The 21157-nt window shown below is 37.8% G+C and overlaps 1 protein-coding gene across 1 annotated transcript in view; it reads left to right on the top strand.

Annotated features, from left to right (window-relative positions):
- NOC4L (nucleolar complex associated 4 homolog) overlaps window positions 1–21157 on the top strand; it is a 528079-nt gene that overhangs the window by 76424 nt on the left and 430498 nt on the right. The window contains exons 2-3 of the mRNA XM_044065551.1: window positions 10854–10974; window positions 19634–19740. Of these exons, the coding sequence (XP_043921486.1) occupies window positions 10854–10974; window positions 19634–19740 (228 nt within the window). The remainder of the gene's footprint in view (window positions 1–10853; window positions 10975–19633; window positions 19741–21157) is intronic.

Here is a 21157-nt window from a genome sequence, read left to right as displayed (position 1 = left end):
TGTACACCTGTGCCACTGTATTAGACACTGTTCAGCTGAACTTGTCTCTTGGTTAAAAAGTGATGACCCTCTTTAATTTAGATTTTTATGTTCCAGCATAATATGCTGTTATGTAAACTGCCACTGCCTGTCTGCATTCAGAGCTCGTGCCATGGAAAGAAAGACACAGTTCCTTTGTCTAGTTTCTGCAGCCTTCTTTTAACTGAATAAGATTGCTTTTTCTTTGCTCAGGTTTTGAAATGAAGGTTGTAACATAAAATCGCATATGTTGTGGCAGTTTCTACAGCCCCCATAGCTCTGGGCACATTCAGAATAGGTTGTGGTATATTTTGTTACTTGAGCTTCTAATTATCACTTGAAGCATACTGATGGGAATTTGGGTATTGCTGAACATGTACACATTCTTCTTAATGTACGGCTACATTTTCAGCATGGAAGTCGGTGGAGGTTGGCAAAATGGTTAAGGTCTTGATCTCACAGATACAAGGTTCAGGATTTGATTCTGATCTCTGGTTATTGACTAGGCTTGTAATAGAGGTTGATTTGGTATGCGTTCTTACCATGGAAATAGCGAGGTCGGCGTAATGGTTAAGTTCTTAATCTCACCAGTAAGAGGTACAGGGTTTGACTTCGACCTATGTTTTATTCCCTAGGCTTGTAATAGGGAGTGGGTTTGGCATAATGGTTAAGGTCTTCACCTCATAAACAAAAGACGCTGTGTTTAATTCTAACCTCAGGTTGGTTTTTGGCTAGGCTTAAAATGGCCTTTCAGGCAATTAGCCTAGTATTCATCTGTGAAACCTATGTTATGGACTCCAACATTTAGCCTTCAGGGCTGTCAATTTCCCAGCTACTCTGGTCATTCTTTTTTCCATTCTTTTGTAGGGATGCCGTTTGATAATGTAGTACCAAATTATATTTTATGTAGCCTGTTTTTTTCCAGTGGCGTTTTGTCTACAGCTGGTCTTGAGAATTGTTTGCCTTATTGTTCAGGTTTGGTTTTCATATTGTCATGGGCTTCCACCTTGTATAAGGACATGCTGATGTTGCCTTCCTCAGCTTTTTAAGTTGTATAGTTGCCCACTGCAGGGTACAGAGCTGGTAATTCACTGACATCCTTGTTCTTTCTAATGTTCATTTAATTCGGCATGTTTCACTTAACCTTCCCATAGTAAATATATGTAATCCTTATTTTTTTCCAGGTAATCATTTTCAGCTGTACAAAAAATGTTTCGAAGAGCGACTTTCATGCTAAACAAAACTTTACTCAGCCTAGTGTTCTTTTCATCCTTTCACCAGTTATCCGACTTTGGCCCAAACAAAGTTTATGCAGCAGTGGCTTTGATCTTTAATACCTACCTTTCCCTGTTGCTAGATGCATATGACTACTGAGTGTGTTTGGGGAGTACAAGCCAGCTTTTTTCCCCCATAGTTCAGGTAAGCAGATCAAACATAAAAGGCTGGAAACCTGCCACTTTTGGCTGACATAATGAGATCGTTAGAATCCCTGCTGCTAGGAACAACTTAGTCTTTTACAAAAGCAACTGATTTAGTACTTGCTTGAAAGTAAACTGTAAAGCGTTCTTTTAGAATCCCGTTAGTAGATGCCAGCACAGATCTACAGGGGACAGTGGAAAAGATTGCTTGAATTTTCTCCATGAAGTCTTAAAGCATTAATTGAGAGAGTATTTTCATTTTAAGTAAAATGGGAGAAAAACCTGATGAAAGAAGAGTTTGTATTGTGATAGAGTGCATAGATTTTGGGACATTTAAGTCTAGAGCAACATGAATACAGTTATCAGGAGTGATTTATTGATTCAGTGTACTATATTCAGTGAATGCACCTTCATGACACCATAGTTACACTGAACATTCTTTAAATTACAGAAAGGTGTCTGAGCTTCCCCTTGATGTGAAAAAAAGTATTTTGGGCCTCTTTTTAAAAAAAATAAATAAATACAACCCGGACAAAATTGAAATGGCTAAGATTTGAATTGGTGTATGCACAGTGCTGATTTACAGTTGAATGTGGATGTCTTTTTAGCGTGATCCTGTATGAAGACACAAGAAAAGTTGCAAACATTTTGAGTATGCAACATTTTCCGACTTGTTTGGGCCTGTCCTGAGTTAGGCATAGGTCTCCCCATTGCAGAAATATTGCAATACACTGGGAAGAATAAAAACAATTTTTTGTAAAGCTTGGACAATCTGATGCCACCAGAGTGAGGTGGGGCATTTGGTTGCCCCACTCTCTAAAAAATGTCATTGCAGATCTTTTACAAATTCAGCGGAGCTATACTTGATAAGCCCCTTCTCTGAAATTATTTGCTGTAAAAGCTTTCTGGCAATGTTACTTTTAACTTGTCTTCCAAACTTCATGTACATTGTGCGAGAAGGATTCTTTGGTGGCGGTTTTAGATAAAATCAGTGTTTCAGCCACATAAGGCAATTTTGAGGCAAAGTAGACAAAATAGTACTAACCACTCGCAATGATGCTGATTTCTTAGTACTGTAAAAAAAATCATTGAAGATTGTGTTTTCTATTTCTCACTACAGTGGTTAAGGGGTTTAGGTGAGTATTTTTTTTCTAGTTGGTGCACATTGCTTTAAATCAAAATATGGTGACTTCCTCCACCAGTAAGCCTTGTTTTAGATTGACGTTTCTTTTTAAAGACCAAGGCCCCAATGAGTACAGGAGATTATTCCGAGGGCCTACTTAAACTTGAGGGGACATTACCTTGTAGAGGAAATGGTGTGTATGAGGGAGGTCACAAAGGTTGTTAGTGGCTGTCACAGAGACTGGCTTTTGCATCTTTGAGTAGGGTAGGGTCTCTGTGTTGAAATATTGGCAGTTTTGTAGAAATTAAAGGACAACGGGATTTTATTAAATGCTCAACTTCTCTGTCCTTTTTCTCCCTATTTACTGTCCCTGCTATGAATTAACAACAATACAGCATTTAAAATATTTTAAATTGACTGTTTCTCTCCACTAGAATGGTACCTTACTGTACTGTGGTGGTTTCACTTTCAAAAAACCTTTATCCTGCCCTGAAAATGCTGCAGTCTCCAGTTCATTGATGTCATCAAGACCACTGAATACAGGTAGTTTTCTGGCCAATTCCTCCCCAAACTGACATCACCACAACTGTCCTAAAAACCCACCCATGCTGTGATGTCACAGCTCCCTGGTCCTTTCCCTACCCATACAGAACCAAGTCTTCTGCTGTCAGTCACATCAGGTAACCACTCAAATTATCTTTAGCACTTTGATAGCTAGGGAAGTTAGGTGTGAAGGGGGTTGGGAGAGGAGTCAAAGAAATACAACTCCGGCTTCACAAAAGACTGCAGTTTAGCCATTCTAAAAAGAAGCAGCAGTAACAAATCACTTTGAAAGTCTGTTCTGTGGCATTTGAACTGTTTGTGTTTTAAGTAGTTGCTGAACGGCATGAAATGTTACTTAAAACTGACTGAAAGACAGCAATGTATGCATGTAAAATCAATGTAGTGACAGGAGTCTTGAGAAGAAATATGTCATTTTTTTGTACAGTCAAGCACTGCATTGTGGTCAGTCTAGAGCAGACTAAACAATCAGCATTACTTCAGGATGCCAGACCCCATGTGGTCACACTTAGAAATTACATATAAAAGTATTTAAAAACCTGTAAATAGTCCCAGAGTGGTGTTGAAATGTAGGAAACGCCACACCATGGTGAAATAAACATGTTTTTTTGAGTTTGTGGGTGCAGTTCTCTTTTAATGTACTTACAGGTAACCCTGCTGTTGTTGTTGTGTCTTTTGGCTTTTCCCGGTGAGGGGTCACCACAGCAGAACTCCGGTCCGCTAATGATTGGCAGTTGATTTTTACGTGCTGAGTTGCCAGCCCTAATGCACAACCTTCAGCGAAGGTACACCCATTCACGCATGTCTCCACGCAGAAGACGCTTTAGCTGAGAGTCGAACCGGTCAGCATCTTACTGTGAGGCGACAACGCTACTGCAGCACCACCACCGCGGATGGTGCATAATTATAGAAGTCATTATTTTTATTTATGTATTTTTGCTTGGTTGACATTTTACTTTTGAGCTTATTTATTTGTGGTGTACCGAAATGCAGCTGGTGAGACATAACACAAGGAGGAATAAAAATAAATTAAATCAGTGTAGAGAAAAATGTGTATGGTGGTGCTACTACTGTTGCACCCTACCCTTGCAGTGATGCTTCAATGCATTATAGTATGACTGCCTTTTGTAGGGGGTAAATGGAGTTGCTTTTTGGTCATTACATTTCAAAGGAGCAGCCTGGCAATGTCATGAAGGTGCAGTCACTGAATATATTGGGGTTAAAACAGATGATAGGCGATAGCTTCTTGGATGGTAAACAATAAAGACCTCAAGAAATCTAGTATCAGAAACTGATTAAAACATTGCAGAGGTTCAAACGTGTGCAGTAGCTGCAAAGAATCACTGCTTGAATAATCTGAGAAACATATTGGGAGTGTGAGGTTAAGTTGGTGTTGCTTATGTATATCTTGGAGTTGTAAAAGGTAGCAAACGTGAACTTTATGGTGTGGGATTCCTAATTTTTTTGTGCACTTGGGTCAGACGTTGAGTATCTGAGATGAGGAAACAGTTTTTATTTATTGGGGTGGTATACTGATGAGTAAACCATTTGCAGGCACAGTCATTATCAAATCAAAGGTACCTCAGTTCTTTTATAGATGGTGGTGGTACAATTTTCTAGGGAAAAGATGGTGGAACAGTAGAATTTCCTTGCCCACCCTAACAGCTTTGTGGTGATTTAGTTTGAAGCTGACATGGCAGCTACATTGCCTCTCCCCACTGGTTGTGTAATGTATGTGTTTCATACATAACTATGTAAACTTTTATTTTACCAGATGTGAATACCTTGTCTTGTTCTCAGATTCTGATTATAGGGGATTAATGAAATGTACAGACTGACCAATCATTTAAACATAAAACTTGTAGATGGCTTTTGGAAGTAAGTGTGAAGCAGGTATTACATAGGTATGCATGTGCTGAGATATCCGCCTACAAACCAGTATTAAAAAGACTCATCAAAAACTTGGTATGCTTTATCGACACATACGCTACCTTTCTCTGTCTTCTAGACACCTCCTATCTACCACCTGCCTCCTACCCTCCCTTTTGTATGGAGCTCCGCTACTCTCTAACCTCCAATCATCCCTAAAATCTAAACTTTCGTCATGTTATAACAAAATTTCAAAGTTTGCCACAGGATCCAAATCCTCTACTCACCATTGCAACTCCCTACATGCTCTAAATTGGTTGGAACTCCCAAGCTACCTAAATTTCATTCAACTAACTACAGCACACAAGCTAATTTTCCAACCTTCTAAACTGTCCATCACTGTCTTCTTCCCTAAAACTTCACCAGTCACATAGAACACTTAGATCCACAAATCAGAACCGCTTAGGACTTTACAAGCCTTTAAACACACCAGGGCAACTTCTACTATCATTCTCCCTTGCCAGATTATGGAACTCTCTTCCCCCTTACATTAGAACTACCCCTAACCTACCATCCTTTAAAACCCTACTCCACTCTCACCTCTACTCCCTCTGGGAGTGCTCCTGTACCCACTGTACCCATCCTACCTCATTTCTGATACCTGTCCCTATTTTATTCTACTCTAATCTCTGCCACTGCTTCAGTTAATCTCCCTGAAATTCATTTGCATAAATACATGTAGTGTATTAAATTAACATAAATTTATTGTTTTTGCTAATATCTTATAAGTGATTGACTCAGCTCATATATTTCAAGATATGTAAAATCTTGCCTTGCTGTATATTGAATGTTAAACTGTTGTCCTCATATGCTGTACTAATACATTGTATGTTGTCTTTCTGTCTGGAGCTTATCTCCTCTGGCCTCCATTGAAAACGGGCTAGCTTGGCCCAATGGACTTTCCCAGTTAACAAACTGAAATAAATAAAGTGTATCTTTTTGCCAGTTATGGGATGAACAAATGTCTGCTATATATACATTTATTTACACATCATGCACACTTTACATGGATATGTACCCTTTGTCATCAGCTTGATGCCTTTATTTGTATTTTTTTATTTTTGTGTGTTTAAACTGCGAATGCAATAGAGACCGTTTACGTGACTCCTTACATCGGTGTTAAGCATTTTGTGACTCTTGAGTGCAGTTTTTTGGTTTTCTTGTGTTGGTACCTTGGGTACTCTCTGCACCATTTCCCATTTGGTGTTTATTTATATCCTGTTTGTGACAGTTTCAAATTCCTACTATTTTTATATGTGAATATAGGTTAATCACCTACTGTTTTCATCACTGGTTAAGATTTTCCAGTTGTTTTTTTTTTTATAACACTGCTGCAGTATATATCAATTGAGTAAGTGAGGGCCACCATATTGACCTCATATTAGCTTGAAGGTAGTTCTCATCCCTAGTATGCATCCGTGAGTTATGCAGCATCTGTCCTTTCAATTTGTTATATATCCAGCGAGTATGCATACTAGTCCGATGGAAAATGTTATTTTTGCATGTCTTCTGATATATTGCTGTGTTAATCACTCCATTCATCTCTATGGTGACATCTAAGAAGTCAATCTTAATATTGGAGTATTGCACTGTAAACCTCAGGAAGTCAGTGGTACTCTAGATGGTTTTTAAAATCAAGTAACTGCTCAGTTGTACCTGCACAGAGAAAATAAACAAATATCATCCATAATTCTCTTATTATTATGTAGGAAGTGAACGGATTGTCCAGGAGAGTAGTATGGGCCTCCCATTTAGCTAGCACTTCGTTTGCATAGCTATTTGCACAGGGAGTGCCCATGGATACTCCCTGTTTTTGCCAATAGTACCTCATGACCATAAAAGAAGACACTGTTCTCCATTCCTATACTGAGTAGAGTGCATATTAAATTGATCTTCTCTATACTGAAGTCACTATATTCCTGTAGAAAGGTTCTAGTGGCTTGTATCCCATAGTTGTTTGGGGTGACTGAACAAACTCTGCATATCCATTGTCACCCATCAGTTGTTGTTTCCTATTCTCTATAGAGTTCATACACTCGTACAGCATATCTAAAAACTGTTTGGTGTCTTATAGTACCATCTTGGCCTTTGATGGTACTGATTTCAATTGTTCTATAAAGATAGAAAGTGATTTCAGTAAGCCACCCCTCACCTGCTACTATGGGATGCAGTGGTGGGGGAAATAGCATCCTTGTGCATCTTGAATAACCTTTTTATAAACAGAATTTAGGAGCTGGAACACACAAACTCATAGAGGTGCTGTTCAAGTTTCTTGCAAGCCAAAAGTACAGATAAATCATCCTTCACTGATTAATCATCTACTTTAGTCACATGATTCAATATTTTTATATGTAGTCTACGTATTGAGGCAACGTCATAGTAATTGTGTTTTCATTGCTTATAAGATTTATGAATGAAGCACATGAACAAGTATTCATGATTGGTCAAGATGAATTTAAAAAGATTTTCTGGTTGTTTTAAATAGATACAAGCCACTTTTAGACATTGGTTTAGATTGTTATGAAGATATTTCTGAATCATTACATGAAAAAGCTTGTTATTCAATACAGATTAGAAATTATATTAAAAAGAAATGGAATATTTTTAAGGGAGAGCGTGATATTCACAAATTGGTAGGAACTGAACCTTTATTACAAAAACTGTTGCCATTTTTAAGAAACTTTTAGAGAACAAACCTAATAACCATGTGAAGAGTAGCTAGGGTATGGTTGCCTGTGGTTGTTGCAGTCAATATTCCTTTGTTAAGGAAACTGAAATTATTCTAGACAACTTACTGAAAAGTAGAATTGTTTTTCAGAAAGGTAATTGTATCACCAGCAGAATAGTATATTTAGCTAAATGTGAAAGCTGTAGGAGTTATTACATTGGAAAAACTGAATGCGTATTAGAAACAAATTTATGAACATGTATACAATATTACCAATAGCAAGGAAAACAATGCATTGTATAAACATTCTCGTGAGTGTGGTAATTTTAAGAAATTTGTGTTTGGGATAGTTGAACAGATTGTCGATCCTCGAGGGGGTGATTGGAAAGATATATTAAGTAAAAAAGGAAATTCAGTGGCAGCTTAGGTTGGCTGCAGTGTTTCCGCGTGGATTAAATGATGCTATATCTATTGCACCAGTTTTAAAAACAAAGGCTGGTAAGTTTTATAGATATGAGGAAATGATTGTTTGGCAATTATGAACAACAATTTTAACAATGATCACATTTTTTATTTTTTTCTGTAACTTTTTAAGATGTTTAAATTGACAAAAGTTCTGAAAAGCAAAGTAAAAAAAGCTTCTGGTGTATTAAGTACTATACTATATACCTTGGAAGGCATAGGGTGAAACATTTAATGCAAAGTAATTTTCTGGAAGGCATAGAGTTAAAGTATTTAGTTTTGCTAAATTGAATTCATTACACCTTGTTTAATCTTAATTGATCAAATTGTTTTAGTTATGAGCATTGGCGTATGTATTAAAATGCAGTTTTGACATTGGGATGTATTCTGATGAGGTCCCTGTCTATCTGGGATGACAGTGCTGAATACTAATGTTTTCTTCATTGATGTTCCATTAAAGAATGGATTTTAATCGTTTTTGGTGTGCTTTTTTAAGAATTGGAAAATTTTAACCAGTGATGAAGTGACCAAGAAAATAGGAGATTGACTTATGCTCACATATAAAAAAATAATATGAGGCACATGGGATATATGCTAATGACCATTATAAACATCAGGTATTTCAGCAGTATGGCGATTCTGAATGCCCAAGACTTATTTCTTTTTTTTAAGTCATTTCAAAGGACAATTTCAGGCCAATAAAGCCAAACCCCACTAGCTGTGGATATGCATATTTCAGCCTTATGACCTCCTCAGCACAGCGTTTGACTAAGTATAAGAAACCCAGGGCTGTTATACCCAGCTGATGTCCATTACCATTAGGGTGACTGCAAAATATCCTAACTAACAAACTAAAACAAAGTGAGTAGAGCGAGTAGGTCTCACAGAAAAACCCATCAGTAAAAAACTAAATGAAAACTCCAGCCAAGCTAGAACTTCCACTGAGTGACCCCTCAAACCTCTTGAATCAGAGGTACCTGGGACATATGCAAATGACCCTTAAGAACGTTGGGTGTTTCAGCTTTATGACTATTCTGAATGGCCTTGACTTACTTTGTCGTTTCAATGGACAATTTCAGGCCAATAAAGCCAAATCCCACTAGCTGTGGATATGCATATTTTGGCCTTATGATCTCCTCTGCACAGCACAAGCAGAGTGTCTTTATAAACTGCAATAATATGTGTTGGAAACTCTGCTGTAACCAACAGTTTGAGTATTGTATGAAGGAAACTGTGATCCAACAATTTAAATGTCCTCAAGTCTTTGTCAGTACATTAGTATGTGGAGTTAAAGGCAATGCGTACTTCGATATATAAAGTCTCTGCCTAGAACAATTCAGTTTTGTAAAAACATATATTTATTGGTGTGTAATGCTTAAACAGCCGTCAGAATTCGAAACATGAGCGTAATATCGTCCTTCAGAACTGGGTGTTGCTTGAGTCATGGTCTTTGTTTCATACGGCTTCTATTTAGTTGCATCTTTAGATTGGAAGGCTAATAAGAGTAAGGCTGATGATTTGAGATGGTATTCCCTCTACTAGCCAGTTGAATTGTTAGGAGGCTTTTATTGTGATACCGGCCAGTACCTATTGACATCTTTTGTTTGTCCTTACTTTTCATTTAGATGTAGCCCCTGATTGTAAGGTTAATGTGAATAAGGCCACTGATTTGAGAGGGCATCTACTCCAATAGTCAGTTGAATTATTAGGAGTACACAATGACATCGGGCAGTATTGATTGACACCCTTTTTGTAAAGACGATGACTAAAACGATTTGCAGAGGTAATTTACTCTCTGAAGTGTCATCATAATTGTGTATGATGATTGGCCTCCATTGTTGTTGAGATTAGTGCTGTGATTAGAAGTAGAATATGAATGCAGTCACTGATTGGATATGGACATTGCAAATATAACCGGTTGAACTAGTATAGAGGTGTTGCCTACGACATTGTTCAGGATTGATTGGTTAAGTTCCAGCAGTGACGTTTGAATATTATGATTGGAGGAAACCACTTCTTACGAATTAACGTAATTGTAATTGTGTATTCATTGGTTATAAGATGTATGAATGAAGCACATTATGCACGTGAACAAGTATTGACGAATGATTTGTCAAGATGAATTTAAATATAGTTTGATTGTTTTAAATAGATCTGAAGAAGGGTAGATATTACCCGAAAGTGCTCCTCTATTTAATTTCTTTGTTAAAGTATGATTTTATGTAAATTGCTGTGGTGGTCGCATTGGTGTTTTATTGGATATATAGACGCACACGCACACTGAACAGGAAAACGTTCCTCATTTGACACTTTAAGGGGGAACATGTTAAAACAGACTGGTTTAGAAGAAAATGTTCTAAATGTTCTGGCACCATGCTGTATCTGGTAGCTGTTTTTATGGTCCTCGCTTCCATCTCTTGGATTTGAAAACATCGAAATGTGATCTTTTATCAACTGTAGACAATCTGTAATGAAGTGTATCCAAGTGTATTACTGTTTTTGAAAGGCTCAATGTGACTGCTAATTGCTAGACATAAGTAGTATATTGCAGAATACTACTTATTCGGTTTCCATGATTTTGATTCTTGAAAAAATGGTTTACTTTGATTTGACTTGTACACAGTTTTATGGCCTTATTGGTAATGTTAACATTTTATTTTTATTTCTGCCTTAGTCTAACCAGGAAGATGAACTACTCTGTGCAATTCGAACATGTGAAACATTGTTCAGCACCTTGTTGGAAAGGCGGGATCTTTATATTGGCCAGTTGCCAAAAGAGGAAGAAGCCTTAACAGGTAAGGAATTGCGCATTTAAATGGAGTGAAAACAAAAGGGCCAGATGTAGATGCACTGGAGGGGCAGAGTTGGAAAAATACTAGCAAAAACGTGTATACAAAGATGTGTGCAACCCTTCCTTTGTCAAGATATTATGAGAGATATATAACTTTGTCCTGATGTAATAATTAAAGGAGTGGTTCAGCACACTTACTGGAGAATACACAGTGATACACAGGACTTCATTAGGGCATACAGGACAACAAGCAGTTCTCTGGTAGGTATTGACTCAATTTTCAGTGTTCATTTTATCAGCATGTCATATGTGCAGAAGAGAGAGATTGCCCTAGGAAGTAGGTACCAGCATAGTTGGAAACAAGGAAGCAGATGTCCCCGTGAAGGTTCTAAGGATTCTTATCCGGAAAGATTGTGGCAGGACAAAGGTGGTTTACTAACAATACAGACTTTGTAATCTGAATGTTAAAGACTTTAAGCTGTTTTACACTTACGACATGCTGATAAAGTAAAATCATTTTGAAAAGTGTACCCATTTGGGCTGTATGTATTGATAAGGACCTGTGTCACTTTGTAGTCTGTTAAACACCTTTATTGAATTATTACGTGTGACATTGGCAAATTTACATTTTATACAAAAGTAATCAAATTGTATTAAATTAATAAACATTATACTTCACATATATTGCTATATATCGTAAAACCTAAGCAATATTACATAAATTGTTCAATTCCTGCCACCCTTTTTAACAAACATTGTTATTAAACCATTATTTACGACATAAGCAGTCATGCATGTCACTTTTGTAGTCTGATCTAACTTTACTCTCTCAAATAGAAATATCTAATAAGTGCATTGGCTTTGCTGTCATGAAGGGAGGATTTTGTAGATCTTTGCAGGCATATTTCTTTCTTAAATGTATTATGTTATCCATTTTGGACGCTGAAATGCTTTATTTTTAGTTATTGCTTGTGTGTATGTAGGCCCAAAACAACAACACAGTAGCATCCTCTTTCAAAGAAATGAGGAATCTCTGCAGACCTCTCTTGGTATCCTTACTGAATAAACTTGGAAAAAAGTAAACCTTGCAGTATCCAATGTATGGGCAAACTCGAGTGTGCTGCAGTTGTATTAATATTGAGATGCCTGGTACATTTATGTAACTGACAAAAGCAGAAGCCTTTGAGAAATGTATCTGATAGCACAGATGCTTGTTGATGATCAGAAAATGTCTTTTGTGGAACATGGGTTTGAAAAGACTGAAAATGTCTTACAAATAACTTGTTTTTCTTCTTAGTAGTGTCTTTTCTTTGTACGGTTTCTTTTATTTTCACTGTAGTGAAGTAGTTGTCTTTTCTGAAGACACGTGCTTCAGGAACATGTCATGTACTAATGGCTGGGTTAATACTCTAGCTGCACGTGATTTGTCATGGAGTACAGAATAAAAGCCCTAATGGCACATTTGCCTAAATTGTGAGGTTTGATGTTGACCTGTTCTACCAGAAACAATTTTCTTTTAATTATTATCCCCCTTTGTGTTAAAAGGTAATTGCATACAGTACAGAAAACAATTTTGGTTTCTTAGAAACATGTTTTTCTGTGATTATATGGCAAAGTGTTTTTGCTTGGTGATGATATGTGCAGAAAATATTGTAAGCATCTTAAGAAGTGTAGCAATTTTCAAGTTTTTTTCTGGATCCCCCTCTGTCAAAGTAGGTTATCTTGTACTCTTTTTGTATTAAGTAAACCCAAAAAGTATATATTGGCAACAACAGAAACCTAGCAGAAACAAGCAAGTGGGTAAAAACAAGCCGGTTTTAATAAAACAAAATGAAAAAGAAAACAGGTAAGCGCTTTCTCACCCTGAAGGTGCTTCTTCAGACCATATAAAAATACAATGACATAAAACAGTTACGTACGATATAGCAAATCATGACATCACAAGCATCCAATCAAAACTTTAATACAATTAAAATTCAACGAATGCGATCCCTAGATTTCAAAACAGGCTTGATAGAAACTTTACCATTTAAACCAGGTGTCTTATCAGCTTGTAATTTAATAATCTAATTCAACTTTCTCTTTTCCTTTCCATGTATTCCTTAAAGTCACCCAAATGTGTACCTTGTTCTACTACTATTATCATAAAACTGAAGTCATGGGAATTGTCATTATTAATAACTTGCCTGAAAAGTGCATTCTTATCAGCTATACGTATGCTATATAAATGTTCCGTGATGTGCTCAAAAAAAGGGTGATTGGTTTTCCCAACATAAGTTACAAGCGTTACAGATAGCTAAATAGACAATGTTACAAGTATGGCAATTCACTATGACTCCAAAACTGTGTAACCCCCTAACTCTGATGTATAAACAAATTTGAAGTGTTGATGTAACCACAATAGTGAAGAGCCACATGGTAGTGTACCACAGATTCTTGTTGCATCTAAATTAGTCTTGCAATAAGACTTATAACACAGCTGCCTTTAATGATTTTTTTGTTCCTGTATCTGAAACACAGTCTGTCCCCCACCAAACCCCTAATGTGTTCATCCGTTAGTAGAATGTTCCAGTTGGCCTCTATGACATCTCTGACCACCTTAACATCACTGGTATACAACAAAGTGAGGAGGATATTACCTCATGTGAGGTGTCCCAGACACCTCTGCACTTGTGGTATGTGATAGACAGAGGCTTCTCCATTATCATGTGAAAAGTAATGTCCCCCTCACTTTGTTCTATACCAGTGATGTTAAAGCGGGTGCCGACCATGTACTGCACAGTGGGTACCTGCTTTTGTGGAGGCCACCAGATGGGAGGACTGCAGTAGAAAATAAGTTTTTGAAATGCTAGTTATGTGTGTTTAAGATTTTTTGAAATGCAGTGTAAATTGTGATTGCAATGGGGACTCCCCTCTTTTCTTTTTTTTCTTTCTTTGTGTATAAAAACGCCTCCTTACTTCTGCTTAACTGCCAGCATGCACGATTGTTTAATTTAAGAATGTTTTGTGTGTCGTATAGCAGTGCAGTTAAACAAAAGCCATTTTTTCTAGCTTACTTCTCCTATCACTTAGAAAACCATAGCCTGATTTTTGATTGGAAGTGTTTGCATAGGTATTTTTATATCCCAGTCAGACTCCAAATAATGTTTCCACAGACAAATTTCAAATGTTGGAGGAGTGATGGGAGGAGAAAGAGGTTATCGAGAACATATTTTTTTGGTAGTGTAATGAATTGGCAGACTACTCTGCCAGAAGTACCATGTGAGTAAATTGGTGTAACTAAGGAAATTATTTTTTTGAGCTGTGATACAGATCAGAACAGCTTAGGCATAATATGGTCTTGCTGAGTTAAATTCTAGTGGCTGCCAAAAAAGCAATTAGAAAATGGAAGTCTAAACCAACTGTACCAGAAGTAGTGAATTTAGTAATCGAGATAAATGAACTGAAGTACAATCTTTAGAAAATGATAGGAGCAATTTACATATAAAAATGGGAATTATGTGAAAAATACATGCAGAATAATGTTTTGAAGGAGGAATGAGGTTTAAATGAAGGCAGAAATTGAATGAGCTATGTTATAACCAATTGTCAATGTACGTATAGAATATTACACGAGATGTAAAGGTTGCAACTGAAAATGTCCAACGTGGTTTGTTTTCATTTATATAAATGTCTGAGTGCCTGCGTCATAAGTGGCAATTCAGTAACTATTTCTTGTTTAAAAAGTAAATAAAGAAAGAAAACCACAGCCCAGATCAAATGCCTGCTGTCAGACATGCAGAAAGGTTGCACTCCTTGTCAAACAAGAAGTTAAAAACAGAGGTACAGTGTGCTTCCACTGACTAATGTCCTCCTTGAAAATATTTTCAGTGTTCATTGTTCACGCCTTTTGCTGGTGATATTCAGTCTGTCCCACAACCAACTGAGCTGCTACTTTCTCTGTCAGGTTAGACTTTTTTGCGCATTCATATGTGAGAGAAATTATAATTATATATCACATTATTACAAACTGCTAGAAATTACAACCTGGACAGGATGGTTCTTACCTGCTCCTAACAGACTCACACAAAACCCAACAAGCACCTAAATTACCAATGAAACAAAAACATCAAAGCAGAAAATTAGCCCATCTTTGTGGAAAGTTGCTGTTATGGCTTGACATTACTGGATCTGGCAAAATGTCTTTGCATGCTACAGTAGACTGGTCCTTAATAAATACTTTTTCAATGCTTTATTTAAATGTAGTATTTGTTCAGTTTAGCTTTCTTGAAACTTGGAATTCAGACTGACCCTGTGAATGCTCTACAGGTTGCGGACATTAAGCAGGGCATAAAATATCTGACATATGGGAATAGGCCTTGGAAGCCATATAAAAAGAACACAAGTGCCATAAGATGTGGGTAGTAGAGATGGCAAAGATTACACAGAACGTATCATACCTTTGTTACTTGGGGACAAGTCTGAAGGTAGTATAAAAAAAATCACAACTGTTTTTAAAGACGTATGTAACGGATCTTTTTTTTTTTTTTAAACGTAAAAAAAAAAAAAAAAAGTGCAGCTCAGCCATCTTAAAGTGGGAAGCGAAAATAGAGCTCTGCAGTATTTCACTCTAAAGAATCCCAGGGCACTTTACAGCTGTTTAAAAGTTTCCCTTAATGGCAAAACTAAATTAAATATTTGTTTCCATACTTAATAAATTGAGTAGCTTTTTTATTGCTGTGGTTGGGAGATTAACCCTCTGGTCTTCAGAGGTATCCCCCTCCCAAACAATCCACTTGCAAAACTGAGATTTCTCTTTTCTTCACTGCATATTTAGAGCTTGTTGTTGTGTCTTTCGGCTTTTGCCGGTTAGGGGTCGCCACAGCGAAACTCTGGTCCACTAATGATTGGTAGTTGATTTTTATGTGCCGAGTTACCAGCCCTGACGCACAACCTTCAACGAAGGTACGCCCGTTCACGCATGTCATCACGCAGAAGACGCTCTAGCTGAGAATCGAACTGGGCAGCGTCTTACTGTGAGGCGACAACGCTATATATCTAGAGCAACAGTGAAAAATTCTTTTACAGACAGCCGTGTGACAGTGAGATCAAAATGCTGGCTGGATTCTAAACAAAATATACTGGTACCTTTCCATAAGAGTTACTAGTCTAATATGTCTTGACGTATGCTGACCAAATATGCTTTCCCCATCACAGTACTGAAAAGAAGCACTGTTACAACTCTCCAGCCACCCGAAGCAGTATTCAGTTTTCTTTGGTACCCTGAATGACTTTAGACCCACTTTTGGGGTTGATACTGCCTTGGTGTAGTTATCACTTCCAAAATTTTCAGATGAGCAAAGCATGGAAAATTACTCCTCTCTTTTGAGTCTTTCTTCAGTGTGGCCCTACAACACTCCTTTAATTGCTAGTCTTGCCAGTGATGGTGCACGCACCAAAGCCCTCCCTTGATTCAAGCATAGTCATGCAGAGAACTTGTCGGATGATATTTGGTGTTCTGTCACCCTGTATATGTTTTTTGGGTTTCACAAGTTTCAGTTCGCTGTTTTGTGTACAGTTTTCATAAATAAGTTATGATCATTGCAGGCACTGTGATTATTCTTTGCCACTTTGATTCTGCACCTGCTGCTTTTATAGAAGGGGTTGCCCGCTTTTCATATTTTCAAAGTGGAACTTTCTTTCACAGAAACTTAAGATTTGCAGGACAAACAGATTCCACAAGTGGAAAGAATTACACTTCAGTTTTTTTTTTTTTTTTTGCCAAAATAAAAGTTTACTGTTGTAGAATTTTTATATCATATTAAGGTGTTTCAGATGGAGAATAATTGTTTTATGCCACAACCAGTGGAATGTTCATATTTTCATGTTATAAACTCTTAGGATATTTTTTTTCATCTTTTTTGCAGGAAACAGCTGCCCAAATAGAGACTGTCCTGCGTAGATAGAGGGAGAGGGGCTAAGCCTGTTTTGTGCAAAAAGCAATTATTCTCCAGCTCTGTTTTGGTAACGTAATGATACTCTGAACAGAGTGGCAGTACTTTTTGTTTCCTGAAGACTCAGTTTGCAACTGTAATCTTTGCTCTTGCACAGAACTATCGTTTTATTAAGTTCCATGTCTTGGGATAGCTGTCCACTAAGCTTAACTTCAAAGCTGTCTTTTTTTTGTTAATAAATTAACTCAGAAGGAGCAAAGAAACTCAGAAGGAGCAAAGAAAAAATGAAGTCTGTTGCTACACTTCTTAATGAACTCCTCCCCCGAGGCGTTTCAGCTGTAGCTTCAAATAAGGGCTTTGACCTTCAGTCATACTGTTCTAGAAAAATGAACACGCATACCTACTGTCTTGTAGACTTGTCAGACATATTCATCCTTAGGCAGGAACTGCTTTAGTTGTTTGGAGATATTGGAGTGAGTCACAGCCTGGAGAGTCTGTTTATTTTTGCTGTCCCAGAAAAATAGGGCTCTTAGTTGATGTTCAGAACCCATAAATGTGTATTCTTTAACGAGTGCTTTTTGAGGGGTTTTGCCCTCCTCATGGAGTAGGAGCCCCTCCCCCTATTTGCTTAACTTTGAAGTTGTAGTACCTCTCTGATGTGGGGGGATATTTTTAAGATACCACAGCCTTTAATTTAATATGCATTTCCCTTTAATTTGCTGTTCTAAGGTTTACATTTCCTGTCCTTGTCCTCCTGGAAGGAAGAGCTGCTTCAGTACCTGGAAACATCAGGCAGATTCACGTCCTCTATGGGCTGTTGAGCTGCCCACTGTATTCCTGTCACCCCCTTTTAAGGGTCAGTTCTGAAGCTTAGTGGATAGCATTTTTGTATCTGTCGTTGTATTCAAGTTTTAGCTACAGCTAAAACAGTTGTAGCCCTCTCCAACAATGCAAGCATTTGTAAAATATATACAGTAGATTTGCCAAATGAGTGCTGTGTGAATTTGCACGTTTACAGATGTGTAATAAAGGATGTGAAGAACGGAAACATTTGTTTGCGGTAGCTATATATATATATATATATATATATATAATTATGATTCTGATAGATTAGATTAAGGCAGTGATATGCCACCTTGAAGACTGTAGAACAGTTGAGATGAATAGAAACAAGCTCTGTTTAGTACTGAACAGAATTTCCAGGCCTTCATATTTTGATATGAGTAAATGGATTGGAAATGCACTTGTCATCTCAGGGAAATCTTTTTATTTGCATTTTATTAATTGGGTTATTTGTGCATGGCTTGTGGTCTGCTCTTAATAGAGATCTGAGGTTATGATGTTTTAGGGATCAGAATAATTCCCAAGCTCATCTGGTAACCCAGTATAGTTATAAGGCACCAGCATAGTTAAAGGATTGAACATAAGACTTAATTGTTTAGAAGCATTTTATTCCAGGCTTTCTAAGAACATGTAGCACTCGTTAAAACCTGTAAGATACAGGAGTATAACTACTTAATAGTGTAGCTTTGAGTTTCAACTGCTTTTTTGTGACTTTTAAGCACATTTGGGTTGCAGTTTTGTAGAGGTCGTCCATTTCTCAAAACATGCTTATACATAGTTTAGTTTATAGGTGTTAGCCTGTGTGGCCTGGTGGTGACCACTGACAGCACTTAAACGGATTATTTTGATTTTGTGACTTTGCATGTTTTTTGCCAGTGTTGTCACATTCTGTAATTTTGATAGTTCCCCACTTTTTCCTTGCAGTTGAGATTCTTGTACGTTTTGTATGGAGCAAGAATTTTTAAACACACTTGTTAATTTCAGAAAGGCTGTAAATATTTCAGATAAAGAATTCCTTTCTGAAGCTGATTCTGTGGGTGGCCATTTAGTTGCTGGACAAAGTATCTTGTGATGTGCATATTAGCACCTACATTTTCATCTCATCTGTGTATCTGTTAGCTTTGCTTCCCCATTACTTGTTGATTTCAGGTTTTTATCCCCATCTGGGTTAGAGCTTTGGCAGTACTGGTCCTGGATGGCATCAGTGTACAGTTGGGGCGTACTTTCTATAAGGCTTGACCCACTTTTCCATCCACTCTTTAGAGACTTAGAGATGCTCTACCCCAGCTGCTAGTGAGCTTTTGCTTTTCGTGTGTACTTCATTCCCTTGTACACAGTTTTCTTAATTAAACCTTTTACAGTCTGCTTATCTTTTGTCTGATACATTCAGTTTTTCAACTGACTGAATAGCAATTTTAGTCTCCCCTTTCTTTAGGCAAAACTTCCATATTTTCTATGCACGGGAGAGATCCTTTACATCTCTTCTCCTTTTGAACTCCAAGGTTGCTGGACCTCAGTGTAGTAATAAATAAAGAGGAACTGCATTTATTTGGCTGCCTTCATCTGAACTGTGTTTTGGAACTGGTCTGTGAAAGTAAATAAAATACAGTTCATAAAAGTTAATGTGGCAGTGATGTTATCTCCTATTCCAGAAAAGATGAGCTGACCTTTGCTCATCCCTTCCTTCCCCAGGCCCCCCAGTATGTCCTGTTATAATGGTGATTCAGGCCCTCAGATCTTAATACTCTGCTGTGTGACAGCAGGCTCTACAGAGAGAGCAGTTTAGTTTTAATGTGTACTTGTTGGAAATTCTTGGCTGCAGCCATGGTTTCATGAAATGTTAAACGATGTGTAAACATTAGATGTTTGATCTTGTCCCTTTTACAGCCGAGTACAGTGCAGAGGAGAAGTACAAGATCTGGATGAGGCATCGTTACCATGACTGCGTTAAGCAGCTGTTGGAGCTGATGGTGCACACTTCTTTCCAAGTGAAGGTAAGCCTTTTCTTTTTTTCATTAGGCATACACCAGATCTTTCACTCTGAATAGGATGATTGCATACTGTGAGCTAGGTGGGAGGTGGTAGGAGTTACTGTGAGAATAGATTAGCACCATTTTGTCTATCATATCTCTGACTCTAACCAGTAGATCAGATTTCAGTGGTAAGTAATTTTGCTTACATTGGCAACTTGCCTTCTGTTAAGATAATGGGCAAGTGAGGTGAGCCAGGCAGTTTATTTTGCTTTGCATTCCATGTTTAACTTTTAGCTGCCTGGGGTTTAGTTTTGAAGCTTCAGAAGTTCAGGGCCAACTGTGTATGTATGATTTACTGACACTGAAGCAGCACTGTCCTTAGGATTGGCTTCCTTATTTAAAGCAGTATTTGATTTGTTTTTGAGGGGATATACAGCTTCACTGAAGGAACCGTTTATCTTGCATGCTATCCCCTCAAGGTGTGAGGAAGCAGACTGTATTGGGGTTATGATTCAACATCATAAAGGTGGATTTTACATGTTTAAGTGAACTGCAACATGTTATGGAGATATTTCCATATTTTTGTATTCTTTGTATCCCTTGAAACCTGATAGCTGTCAGATCACTTTGCTGATATTCAGACAATTCACTGTCCATTTCAGAGGCAAGAACTGATTGTGGTAAAGCCTTCACCATGGCAGGAAACTTTTTGTTTTTCCTACTGTTGTCTCTAACTGTGCACCCCTTATTGGATTGCTATGCTAATCTGCTGAAGTGGAGAGCCTGTTCTACAACCCTCAAAGCATACATGCGGGTTTCCACACTTGTAGATCACTGCTGAAGTGCACGTGCTCTACTTGACATAGCCAATCACACATTCCAGCTCTGTATGCTTTGTGCAGTAGCAGCTGTCCTCCATTTGTTGTCTTGTTGGTAGTGGAGTAAGTCACTTCCTTCCCTCAAATTGGCTGAACCTGTATTAGCTACTCAGTCAACCAGCACCTGCGGCCCCAGACAGTGCTGGCATTCACTCAGATTTCTCTGATCTGGAAACTGGAAGCCATTGCACTGGGCTCCTTGGTGCCTATTCCGCCTGGCAACAAACACTTCACAAGCTCAAGCTCCTCCCCTAACTTATAAAGACTTGCACAGCAGAGAAATCTACAGATACTGTTGCCACCAATGACGTCCTTTGATGTCTCCAGTTAGCTGAAGCCATTAGGGGGTGAATTTCTAACGTTTCTGTCAGGTAATAAAACATATTGAGTTTTACCATCAGTTGTACTTTACTGCTGTCAGACTGATTTTGAGCCATTGTAGCACCTCTTAATTCTTTAATATCTTCTCCTTCCCTGTTGATCCTTCTAGTCCTCAACAGTCTTGATCTTTACCTTTAACTTAAACCTTCCCTAAAAACCTTTTCCCCGGAATTTCCCCG

The sequence above is a fragment of the Protopterus annectens genome, chromosome 1.part0 (genome assembly GCF_019279795.1).
Source record: "Protopterus annectens isolate FY-2018-M chromosome 1.part0, PAN1.0, whole genome shotgun sequence".
Taxonomy (NCBI): Eukaryota; Metazoa; Chordata; order Ceratodontiformes; family Protopteridae; genus Protopterus; species Protopterus annectens.
Note: the sequence above shows the minus strand (reverse complement) of the source record. Positions and strands in the feature narration are given on the sequence as shown.